Genomic DNA, 13265 nt, shown 5'->3' with positions numbered 1-13265 from the left:
TCCCAACCAAGAGGATCATTGCCGTTCACCTTCTTCTGCATGATGACGAGTTTCTGTAGTATTAGTTTCCCTTCCAGGATGACTGGGGATACGAGTCCCAGAGAGTTGTACAACGAGTTTATTACAGAGAGAACTCCTCTTCATGTGACGGGCTTTACTGGCAGCGCGACATAGAGGGTGAAATAGTCCTTCTTGGTGTTCTAGTGGACCCCAAGGGAGCGTTGCGATGGTAGTAGGTCTAGAGCTTTGATGTTCTTTGCGCGATCTTCTCCTGTTTTCTTCATGGGGCATGAGGTCAGCCCGTCGTCTACATAAAAGTTTCTGTGGACAAAGTCTCTTTTTTTTTTTCCAGTATTTCTCTTCACCGTCGTCTGCCATTTTTCGTAGCCCAAAGGTGGCTATAGCAGGACTGGGCCTTTGCTGAACAGGTGCACTGTCATCTTGATATTGATGATTCGCTTGGATGGATTATCTTTAAACCAAAGGAATGGAAGAAAGTTCTGGTGCTTTGGGTCTACGTGAAACGATTTGAACATTTGATTAATGTCACACATCATAGCGATATTATCCTGACAAAAGCGGATTAACACTCCAACAAGGCTATTCATAAGGTCATGAACCAGAAAGGAGTTCCTTATTGAGTGAGACCCCTTGGAACTCGGCTGACGAATTGAACACCACATGGATCTGATCCGGTTTCCTGGGATGATGCACCCCAAAGTGGGGTAAGTACCATACGCGTCCCTTATTGCCGACTCCTGCCGCCTGCTCCTAGTCCAATTCGGAGCATTTCAATGGTTCTTTCTTTTGGGATGTAAGGTGTTAACAGCTCGTCCTCTGGTGCTGGAACTGCATGACTGCATTCGCAGACTTTTCCCATAAACTAGAAGTAATCCTCTTTCATCTTGGGTTTTCTATTGAGGGTGCGAAGCAGGCCGTTAAGGGGGTTGACAGACAAAGGTCACTTGTTGCGCATCAAGGTGGTAGGTAAGCAAAACAGCATTGACATCTCCCTGTTTCCCCTGTTGGTTCTTGTGAGTTCCCATCTCCATCATTCGGAGGAAGCGTTTGTCATTTCGGGGATAACTGGTAACAGACTTGGCTAAATGTCCATTGTTGTGTGGTGTGCTGAGATTTGCACTGGACCACCGACTCAATTTAAACACATTTGGCTCGAGATGGTCCAGCCCAAGTCTAGTTTCTAGGCCCATGAAGCTCCTTTAGGTCCATTTCTGCCAGCTGTTATCTTCAACAACTCTGGTGCTTCTCTTCTGGTAAGGATCTCAACATTCGCCTTGGGATCGTAAGGTGGGATTTCATGGGCAATCTCCTTGAGGTGAGAGCACTGTCTGACGATCTTTGGCATGGCGATTTTACGCTTGTCCTCGGGGATGTTTGTGCACTCGACAAGCTGGGGAAGCCTAGCCATTATGCCGGTCATGGAGCATAGCATAACACAAAAAATTCGTTTCCCAGACCTTTCTTCTCTCCCACCACTGCAGGTCATCAGGAAGTACTTGATGTTTGGTCTGGTTGGGGCCAACCTATTCGCTAGGTTTGGAGTTATCATGGAAGCATTCCTCTGGTCGTCTATGATTGCATAAGTGTGATGGGGCTTTTAAGGACCATTCTCACAGAGAAAATCAACAAGAACAATCTTGCTACAAGACACTCCCCTGGTGAGGGGCTTGTGGGAAACCGAAATGCAGGCCGTTTTTAGCTCCTTGCCATGTTTCGTACCTGCCGTGGCAGGTTTGTCTTTTTGTGAAGTGCCATGGAATGACAGTCGTCTCCGCACTTGGCGCATTTTACGACTGCATTACATTCACTTGATCTATTTTATTTTATTTATTTTATTTGTTATTTTGCTACACACAATGAATTACAAGCAGAATAAAAACGATAATAAATAGGTTAATTAACATGAAATTTAAAATTTGTTCTTTTCTTGGGAGGAGTGACTGTGGCGGGGTAATGTCCGAGAAGCCGAACTTATGAGGAATAGAGATTTCCCCCCACGGGCAATTTAAATACAAGGCCGTATTTTAAGATTTAAAGAAAAAAAGTCGGTTATTTAAGTATATAAGTGTGTTTAGAGAAAAATATAGATATGAGGTGTTAAGGTATTTAGGTTGCATTCTGTCTGACCCTTAAAAATGGTTTGATCACATGCTTGAATATACTAAAAGACGGGGCATTTTTGATGTCATTCGGTAATGAATTCCTTTGACTTCCTTTACTCTAAGGTCAAAGGTTATTAGCTCCTCGACTTGAGCTTGTGTGAACTCTAAACTCGATTTAACACTTTGCACATCTTTCTTCAAGTTGTCAATTCTAGTGTTGACAGAATCCATGTAGGCACTAAGAAACACTTTTAAAGTTGACTCTTGCTGCTTAAGCAACTCTTTCACTAGTTTAAGGGCATTTGGACATCGTCTTCCTCAAAATTTCCACGTTTTGAAACACAGGACGTCTTTGAACGTGTTGCCGCCATGATTATGCAAATGAAGCCTCTATGGCCTGCTAATAAACAGCGAAAAAAATATGTCCTACTTTAAGAAAACATTTGTTTCTGACTTCCAGCATTTGTTTTTCGGAGGCTTTGCATTTAGCTAAAAGGTGTCCTTTTCGCTGGTGATAATGGTAATACTTCTCTTCTCCAGGCCCAGGCTCCTTGTTTGGGTCGTTTAGAAGTCTGTCTTGAGGACTCTCCTATTTAGGTTACATCTGTTTTGGGAAGAAGTCATGGTCTGTGTTCGCTACCTTTCCCCCGGTTTACCATTACTAGTAAATTGCCACTGGAGATAAGTCTTTGGTCTTTTATTTTGCTGATATAACCCAGCAGGCAAAGGAAATGAAACATTCAACAGTTCCTGGTTGGCCACCACAAGAATCAGAAAAAGGTTAACAAGACGGAGGTATAATGTCATATGAAGAGGAGATACTCTAAACAAGATAACATGACAATGGCTAGACCCCTGCATAACAGACTAACTCGTTGCCCTCCTACCCCCTCTTCCCCTCCACTTTCCCCTTTGGGCCCCCTTGGCCCTCTCTGAGGGCCCACAGGAACAGTCTGCCCTTATGTGATCCCTCCCACCACAGTTGAAACATTTCTCTGCAAAACAAAAAATATATAAAACAATTAACAAGGCCCTGAAGAGAACAGCTGCCTCTCATATAATTTTAACCTTTTCAGCCTTGCATTTTCAAATACTGTGGAGATATATTAAGTAGAGGAACACTATCAAAGGGATTTCCCTGCATTTTCAAAAATCATCACTACTTCTACATACTCAAGCATCCCCAAAATAACTGCAGATGTATTTTTAGGGTTTGACTCTGTCCCCCTTCCCCTCCCCCCAACCGCCTCTCTCAGAACTTCCAATGGCCATCCTTGGTAAAGACAATAAACATTACTGTCTGTATGGGATGTTGGATGCAGTGACCACTGAATAGCTAGTGTTCTGTACAAAATAATTTCCAGCACTTTCAAGCACTCAAGACACCTTCTTCCAGGACTCAACAATCAGAATTCTGCTTTAATGCCACCCAGGTTGGAAACCTTGGTAAGATCTTGACAAGATCTTGGTGAAATCATGGCAAGATCTTAACATGATCTTGGCAAGATCTTTGGTAAGATCATGTAAGATCTTAGACAATATCCTGTAAGATCATGCAAGAAGCTGCATGTTCTTTGTAAGATCTTGACAAGATCTTTTAATGATCTTGACAAGATCTTTCAACAATCTTGGCAAGATCTTTTAACAATCTTGGCAAGATCTTTCAGTGATGTAGGCAAGGTCTTTCAATGATCTTGAAAAGAGCTTGTATAATCTTGACAAGATCTTATTATTTCTGATAATAGTCTGGTCAAGAAATTTTGTTAGATCATGTAAGATCTAATTGCAACAACTGCTGAAGAAAACACTTCCAAGTTCTTGCATGCTGAAGATGTTGGTTATAAGTCTCTAATTACAGACCAATATGTCTTTAAAGCATATGGTTAAAACTTACAAAAATGTTTCTAGTTAGGTCAACACAAATATATCAACCTAACCTTAGAATTCTAAGTTTAAATTGCAATGGTTGTAAAATACTTGGCAAACAACTAAAACTTTGAGAATTAAGGCGGAATCCACCAGGAAATTGAATAATTTTAATTTTCAGTGGACAAAAACCTTGTACCAGAATAATAAAAGCGTTTTGCATTCTTTCTTAAAATTTTCAAGGGCTAAAGATGTAATCAGTCATCTGTAATAACACCAAAGAAAATTTCTTATGGGAGCCCGAGCAAATGAATGTCAAATTTCCCCAAATTACATCTTACAAATTACATTTACCTGTGTTTTCACAATTCTTGTGAAATTTGACACTTATTTTCTCGGACTCCCACGAGAAATTTTCTTTGGTGTTAATACAGACGACTAATTACATCTTTAGCCCTTGGAAATTGTAAAATAGAATGCATTATGCTTTGAATTAGTCTGGTACGAGGTTTTTGTCCTCTAAAAATTAAAATTACTCAATTTCCTAGGGGAGTCCGTCTTAATTACCATTATTTTGTAGTTAAGTTTACAGGTAACTTAAAAATGCCGTATATAACGAGCTGGCTGCGTTCATGCAATGGATATTTTAAATCGTAAAGTGCACTTTTCTTTAAAATACCGGTGACAAGTTCTAACCTTTTTGTAAACTGGTAACTGAATATTCATCCTTTTTGTGTCAGTTTCATAGCTTCCTTGCCACGTCATCCCTGCAGTAATTTTCTGGTTGCATGCATCTATGATAGCTTGCCTGTACTTTTGTATTTTCTCGCTAATACTGTTTAAATTGCAATGGCAATAAAATACTTTGCAAACAATTCAAGACCTTTGAGAATTATCATTATTTTGTATTTCAAACTTTAAAATGCCTTATATAACGAGCCAGCTGCATTCATGATAGTTTAAATCGTAAAGTGCACTTTTCTCTTAAATACCAGTGACCAGTGCTAACCCTTTTGTAAACGTAACCTAATTTTCATCCTTTTTCTATCAGTTTCATAGTTTCCTTGCCACATCCCTGCATTTCCGGTTGCATGCATAGATTGCCTGTACATGTACTTTTGTATTTTCTCGCTAACATTGTTATATTGCAATGGTGGTAAAATACTTTGCAAACAACTAAAGAACTTCGGCAATTATCATTAATGTAGTAATTAAGTTAACAGGTAACTTAAAAATGCCTTATTAAACGAGCTGGCCATGCATTCATGCAATGTATATTTTAAGTCGTAAAGTGCACTTTTCTTTTAAATACCAGTGATTAGTAATATAACCTTTTTGTAAAGTTCACTTTGTTTGCATCCTTTTTCAAGGAAGGTATGAAACTGGACACAAAATTTTTGTGTTCAGTTTCATACCTCTGAACTTTCTCAGCACTGTAGAGAGCATTGAGAGCATCTAGGAAAATAAATGGATAAATTTGTTTCAACTGTACAATTGTATTAATTTCAATACATCCCGCATGCAAATTTAAGTCATGCCTGACCAGATCAATTGACTTAACAGTATTTTGTGTCATAAAAAGTCATGTCATCCGTTATTGTATTCTTTATGAAAGCCAACGAGACAAACCCCAAGCTGCCCAAGCAATCTCTTGTGTAACTGATGTAATTTTATGGTGAATGTACTGTATTTGCCATTTGCGTCATCTGTAGTGGTGTATCGCTAAATATGTACACGTATCAAAGCGAAATAATTAAAGGTTGCGTCACCTTACCTTTGGTAAATTGTTGTCCTTTTTCCCTGAGAAGCGATTGAGCGATTTTTGAAGGTTTTGATTTAGCTTTTTACTGTTCCTCTTAATATGAAAGTCATTAGTCTATTAAGTCTATTAAGAGGAAAAGTAAACAGCGAACTCAAAATCCTTCAAAATCACTCAAATTACCACTTCTCAGGCAAAGGTAAGGTAACATAACATTTATTTAGCTTTGACTTTGCACATATTTAGCGATACAACTCTACAGATAAAGCAAACCGTAAATACAATTTGTACAGGTAATCACATGATTTCGAGTGCAATTTGGAATAAATAAGCACAAGTAAATTTTTTCAAAGGCTAACAAAATTGCACGAGCCCGTAGGGCGAGTGCAATTTGTGGTCTTTGAAAAAATTTACGAGTGCCTATTTATTCCAAATTGCACGAGAAAAATCATGTGATTACTTATTAATAATATTCATGAAAAAAATGCGAGATAGCTTTAAAATCACGTAAACCACGTGCAAAAATAATTTATTCAAGTGCTGCAAATATCATCACACGTGCAGTCAAAACAACATTTTTCTCGACGTTTTTAAAGTTTACAAGCCGCAGAAACGGGCTAAACAGTTCATGGAATCATTCAATCTGTATCGGAGTCACTTTTGATGAAACGCAATTGCCGTTTGCAAGGGCGAATGGTAGGCGAAGTCTTGTTGTTGAGGTTGAATGTTACATTGCAGTTGGTGAAGGAATTCATTACATTCTGCGCTTGTGAACTCATCTTATGAGGAATTACTGCACTTTAAGTACAAGGACCAGGTGTATTACCCGCTGGCTTCGGTGTGCTGTTCTTTCGTGAGATGGCCCACGAAAGCTGTCGCTGTTCGTCTTCGTCTGCTTCATCATAGTCATCTAAAGATTGGATATTTCTGTGACCAGTGACTTTTGCAATTGCCGACCTTTCGAGATTCGTCTTTTTCATTTTGCTGACTACTGTTTTACGGGCACTGTGATTGGAAAACCGCTTCTCAGATGTCTCAAGGCTGGTTCCGGAGATGATGCTCTTCATCATGGAGTTGATTTTATTTTCTCCCATGGGCTGTACCTTGTACCAAATTTCGTCGTCGGCTCGTCTGTTGTACTTTATCGAGAGATAAATGGACCACTCGTCCTCAGATTGGGAGGTCTACGGCTAATGTACTGACGAAATAAAGCAACTGGACATTTTCCTTGCCTGGTCTAAAACATTTTGGGCTGGAACTGTCTTGGCTTTGCCCTCAAACCTCCAGGTCTTGTTTTCGTAGGCTCCTCTGCAAACTCAACAAATTCGATGCCGTCGTCACCGTTCATGATTCTGAAATCCTCCAGTCTCATTTCGTGGTGTTCTTGCCTTCCACGAATACCAAAGTGTTGGGTAAGGAGCCACCACATTGTTTGAATTAAAGATTCTGGGTTATTACCTCCGAGTTTTCCGCTCTTCCAGAGAATTTCTTCTTCCTCCTCTGATACTTGTCGAGCTTTGTTTGGGCGCTTACCACGACCAGCCAAGCGAAGCTGTTTCCCTTTGCCTTCCAACACCTGTTTGGACGAACTAAATTCTCGGTCACGTACAATGGACAAGGTGTAGCCTTTGTTTTGTAAGTGTCTGTCAAGCGATGCCATCATTACTTTGAGGCTTTCTGGTTCATAATCTTCACCTTGTTTATTTTTTGCTTCGGCGTAGAAATGCTCGAGCGAAGTGTTAAGCTCAGCTGGCTCATAATTTTCTATTTCATCTGTAATTTTCTTCTCTAAGCACCACTTCTTCCAAACAGAGAGCCAAAAATCGGTGCTTTTTGCAGTGTTTTCGTTTTTGGAGCAGTTTTTCATGTCCTCTATAGTTGTTGTGGTCGCAAAAGCAAATCTGCTACAAACGCCAGCCATTGCGGTTTTTGCTCGAAACTGGTCAAGAGCGGATTCAAATTTTGCGCCACTCAGATGGCGCACTTGATTGGCTCTCAGTGAGTTCCTTTGTTTATTAACCAATCAGAATGCCTCGTTTGTTACCTCTTTTCTGCACTAAATTACCTTTTTTCTGCACTGTGTTACCAAAAAACTGCATTTCTCTTAGCCAATCACAATCGAAAAATTTTTTCATGTATATTATTAACCATAAAATTACATTGGTTACACAAACAGATAGTGTGGGCTCCCTGAGCACAAACATAGTAGTGTCCATCGCCTACCCCATGGCCCACTGTGTGTCCTACTGGTGGTCAGATGCAAATGCATAATTGGGTTTTAATTCTTGAAATAAAGTTTTGTTATTGTTGATGTTGTTAACCACATTATAACTGTGTTTCAGGTATAAACTTACCAAACATTTTGCTCACTCTAGCCTCATCCAGAGGTGGTTTGTTTGATCTTCTTCCCTCACCCAGCTCTTGTTTCTGGAATAACATGTCTTGGAGGTTCAGAGCACACTTGGGGGCTCCTTGGGGGGTGCTTTGGCATTCATCAGGTTATTGCCATTATGCTACTGAAAGAAATTTAACATGTCATTAATCCTTCAAAAGGAAATTTCCTGCCTCTATTATTTAGATAAGGTGCATGTCATTATACATGTATCTGCATATGTGCACTTTTTCTTAATTAATAATAGTGTAGTCTACAGGTGTATAATACGTTTATGATCCTGTAACATTTAATGATAATAACATTTTGTGACATTTTAAATTCCCCCTGGCTCTTTCTCCACTGCCGTGGTTGCGGTCCTTGTTTTATACTGACCGTTGACACAATTAATTTAAGTTTCAATAATTATTTATATGGATCACCATATCAGGTATAATTTAGTGAAATTATATATTATTTGTCCACATAACCACCATCCATGGAGAGAAGTTCAAAAATTATGGAAATTCTGAGGGGGCAGAGTCTCAAAATTAAAACAAATTGTTATATTGTTCCAAGGAAAGTATGAATTTTTAAGAAACAAAGCGTCAGACTTATCTTGATATGTTTTAAAAAGTTTGTTGACATTTAACTGGTAGTAAACTCGAATTTCCAAGGTGGTTGCCAGGTAGGTATGAATATTTGGGGGAAAACAAATTAATTTAACTTTTTTTACAATTTCTGGTTTACTGAGAGCTATATTTAGAGCAGGAGCCTCGTTGCCATGAAGGTTTGAACCAGATGGAGACTAAAATAGAAGTGAACAAACATAGTTAGCTGCAGTTAAAATTATAACGTTACCGTTGGTGTGTTCGACTTTTAAAACTCTTCAACAAATAGTAAGTGGTACATAAGAATGCTTGTTACTTTTACATAGTTTCCATGTGTACTGTCACATTAGCATGGGGTTATAACCTTTGTTTGTAAGAATTGCAGTTTCAGTTGGGTATAATAAACTATACAAGAATCAAGTTAAACTAAGCAGAATATTTTATTGAAGTCAAAAGTTTGAACCTACATGGTTTAGAGAACAAGTAACAGCTGGGACAGTACTGGAGAGTTTTTTTTTTTATGTTTTCCAGTGATGCTTTCATTTCTTGTACTTCCCGTTCCAAATGTAGAATTTTTTTCTCCAGTTGACAAGCTGCAGGTGCTGTGCACGTTGGCCGAGCAGGTATGTTGGCGATTGGCTGTATGAATTGCAAAAAATTAAACTTTTGTTTTAATTCAACCTCTCTCATGAACTAATTAACATTGCATGCCGTCCATAAAAAATTATATATTTTTTTATTTTTAAAAACCCTCCAGTCAACCCCAAGGTTCTGGAAATTGCAATTTAACTTCACCCTTTCCTTAAAACCAGGGGATCACGTTCTTAGGTCAAATACCCTACAAGGTCAGATTACATACTTAAGAAGGGGGGTTGATCAGCTAGCTGTTTCAATTTTTCAAGGCAGCTTTTCTTTCCTTAAACACGTACCAGTAAATATATTTATATCATATACGGTACTTGCCTTCTTTCCAAGCTTTAAGAGTAGTTTCGCAACTTTGTCTTGTTCCGCCTTCATGAATTCATCTCCACTATCGTCACTGCTATCTTCGACAAAATCTGGTTGTGCTTGTGCCGTGCATTTCCTGGATTGTAGACCAGCTTGATCTGAAGCTGCACACTTCACTGGTTCCCCTTTGCCTTTCACTGGCTCTTCTTTATCTGGTAGTAAAATTTTTACTGAACTTTATGAGCAAAGAAAGCGGAGCCAAAAGCAAAGATACCGTAAAATTCCGAAAATAAGCCCCTCCATGTATAAGCCCCTCCAAATATAAGCCCCCCAATCTCGTAACGCAAAAAACCCTCCGTTAAATCGCCCCTCCAAATATAAGACCCCGGGGGCTTGTACTTGGAAATTGCCCTCAAATACAAATTAAAACAAAGCAAAAACGGTAAATTTCCCTGCAACTGTAAGGGTAGCCCAATCGATTTTGAAACGCAAATTTTCCTCCGTAGATAAGCCCCTCCGACTATAAGCCGCTCCAAAAATAAGCCCCTCAAAAAGGGCCTTTGAAAAATATAAGCCCCGGGGCTTATTTTCGGAATTTTACGGTATGTTAACCATAACATTTATGATCCTAGGTAGCCTATAATGCTAGCTAGCTACAATAGCATAACATACATGACAAACATTTCCTCTAACCAGTTTTGTGTGAACCATTTGATGTGAACAGTGCATATAACATGACCACAATGCAAGGCAGCGCACCCTACAAAAATGCATAAATATTTCTTATACCCCGAGGATGTAATCATCTTCATAGGATTTCACCAAAGTTTTTCTTATGTAGAAGAACCTTATAGCAACCGAACCTCACCTGCTGTGATGCGTTGACCTGTCGGGTATTGCAATTTAATGATCGTTTCCATGTCTTCTTTGGTTCCTTGTGAAGAAAGTTACTGGAATTAGTTAGTCATTAGCCCACGAGCAGGCTCTATTGCACCACCCCAACAAACTAGACATCCTGGTCGCTTAAAAAAGACTTTGAAATTGTTTTATTGTACATTCCCGCCCTGGAAATATCGCAGTAGCACAGACCTTGTCGCGGGTTTGGAAGCCATCAGTGTTTGTATGAGATTCTCATGTCGAATAATTTCTGTAAAACAGCTGTTCTAAAAAACATATCAATTGTAAACTAAAGCTACACAGCAAAGGATTCTATTAATAAGTTTTGGGGGCGGTACCTGTGCTTAGATTTTTCCAGAGGCTTGCTTTAGATTTTCAACGTTTGTCTGCAATTTTTCGCGGGAAATTTTTACAGAAAAATGTGTAAAAAATTTTAAAAGTGATTTTAGGTCTTCTAGCACATGTAACGCTCTCAATTTGTTTTGTTTTAGTAGAATCCTTAGGAGTGAAGCGTTAGTTCACAATTCATTTTTTTTCTTCAGAAAAGCCGTTTTACAGAAATTGTGCGACATTAGATTCTCATACAAACACTGTAATTTCTCACGCGGTTGCCTTCTCGTCAAGTTGGCTTCCAAAACCGTGACATTATTCACGGGATTCTCTAAGTGCTGTGATCCAATCCTTCACCACTGCCTGCAAGTTATTTTCTTTCTGTTCTCAAGTTTATATAACTGCTGGGAATCATTTTGTGACTGAGTTTTTGTCTTCTCTCGCTTGCATAGCTTAGGACTTTTAATAAAGCCATAGGCTAGGTTCTCGAGATTCGAGGCAAGATTTCTTTTAAAGTTTTTTCCGTGTTCTCAAAAAGCAAACACCACCAAAAGCTTCATTGTACGTTTTTCACTGTAAAAATTAGCAAGGTTTTTTTTTTTTCACTGGAAGAGCCACCACAACTTAGTAGTATGACAACGGCTATCACGTTTCCCGCCAAAATGACGCTGGTTCACGCAGGGTAGTTTTGAGAAAGTCATTCTCGTGTAAGAACCTGTTAAAAGGACCCTGTCTAGTTATTCATATCACACATAATTAGTGGAGTCAAAAGTTAAATATTGTTTATTTGCTGAAGTTCACAGAAAAATGGAGTAGATTAGCTAGGCTACTTACCAAAATTCAACAAGTAACCCATGTACACCTTGGCGCCGGTTTTTACTTTTAGTTTCGCTCCAAGTTTAATGTCTTCGTCGGTACATGAGATTTGCTTCCTTTGAACTAGAGAAAATGTGTTGTCATCCGGAAAGGAAAAGAGAAAAAAATCTCGATCCTCTCCATTTTTTTCTGTCAAACAAACAGTAGTATGGTTGAAGTTTGCCCAAAAAAAGATAAGCTTATTCGTCTTTGAGTATGTAAAAAAAGCCAGAGAACATTGATCAAATAAGGTACAAGGAGTTTTCTTACCTTTTTGTGTCTGTTTGATTAAAGTTCTACGCGTCATTTCCAATTGATTAAAGAGCGATTAACAGCGATGAAGAGCGATGAAGAAAAAACCCCAAATGTGGAAAAAAACAAAAGTGGGGCTCGCCGCTTATCAGCCAATAAGGAGCATGCAATTTCCCACCTTTCTTGCAACTGTCAATTAAAGGTTGTGCCAACCAATGAAGTGACCACAAATTTCCGGCTTCGCCTGCATTCGCATTTTCCGCAAGTACCCTCTGAGAACGACGTGAAAGATGAAAAAATGGATTCGGACGGCAGCGAAGATTTATTCGATATATCTAAACAAACAGAATTCAAACGTTGTAGTATCAAGCGACAGATATCGAACAGTAGCGACGAAGGTGATGATGATTGCAACAAGAGATGTCAGAGAAAAACCAGACGGCCAAAGGTGAGCTGAAGACCGACACGGTCACGACAAGCGATTCTTCCTTTGCGTAAACATCGCAGCGAAGAGGAATCCTCGGATGATGACAACCCCGTTGATTTAAATAGTACTACTTCAGTTTGTGGCAAAAAAGTTTTAGGCGCGAAAGACGTGTCTACATCTTCAAATGAAAGCGAAAGTGGTTCAGCAGATCTTCCACATGCGTGTACAAACGAAACGACAACCGTTGTGTGCTTTCCTTCATTTCAAGATACAGAAACGAACAATTATCCACTTTTGCGGCTGATAGCGATTGTAGTGATGAAAGAGAGATCAATCCTGCTCTTGTGAATGAAGAAGCAGAGGATGAAACTTGCATATCTCCGCTGAGTAACTCCAGTAGTTCCAACGGTGAAGAATTTAATTCGTGTGACAATTCGAGTGGAAACGATAGCAGTTCAAGTGAAAGTGACGAGAACTATTTTCTGTCAGACAGTGAAGGTCATCGTGCGAACTTATTTACGAAGGATCTAATTTGTCTGTTGGTGCCAGTTGTATTCTTATCATGCAGTTCAGTTGCAAGTACAAGCTTCCCCGTAAAGCTCAGAGTGATCTGCTCACTTAAATTAAGTTACATTGTCCTGAAGAGGTTGAAATAGCTTTACCTCAAACCTATAAAGAGTTGTTCAAAAAGATTATGCCATCGCTAGCCAATGTCATGAAAGTGCGAGTTTGTTCGATTTGCACAAAAAAAATCAAAGAAGGTGCCATAGAGTGTGAAGATGGACATCCTGTGGGAAGGCCCACCAAAGAGGATTCATATTTCATT

The 13265-nt window shown here is 39.2% G+C and overlaps 1 protein-coding gene across 1 annotated transcript; it reads right to left on the bottom strand.

Annotated features, from left to right (window-relative positions):
• Positions 1–6985: 6985 nt before the first annotated feature.
• Positions 6986–7669, bottom strand: LOC140934371 (uncharacterized protein KIAA1958-like). Its single transcript, XM_073384007.1, has one exon. The coding sequence runs from the start codon at positions 7667–7669 to the stop codon at positions 6986–6988; it is 684 nt and encodes a 227-aa protein (XP_073240108.1).
• Between the last annotated feature and the right edge of the window lie 5596 nt (positions 7670–13265).

The sequence above is a fragment of the Porites lutea genome, chromosome 4, assembly GCF_958299795.1.
Source record: "Porites lutea chromosome 4, jaPorLute2.1, whole genome shotgun sequence".
NCBI classification, from domain to species: domain Eukaryota; kingdom Metazoa; phylum Cnidaria; class Anthozoa; order Scleractinia; family Poritidae; genus Porites; species Porites lutea.
Note: the sequence above shows the minus strand (reverse complement) of the source record. Positions and strands in the feature narration are given on the sequence as shown.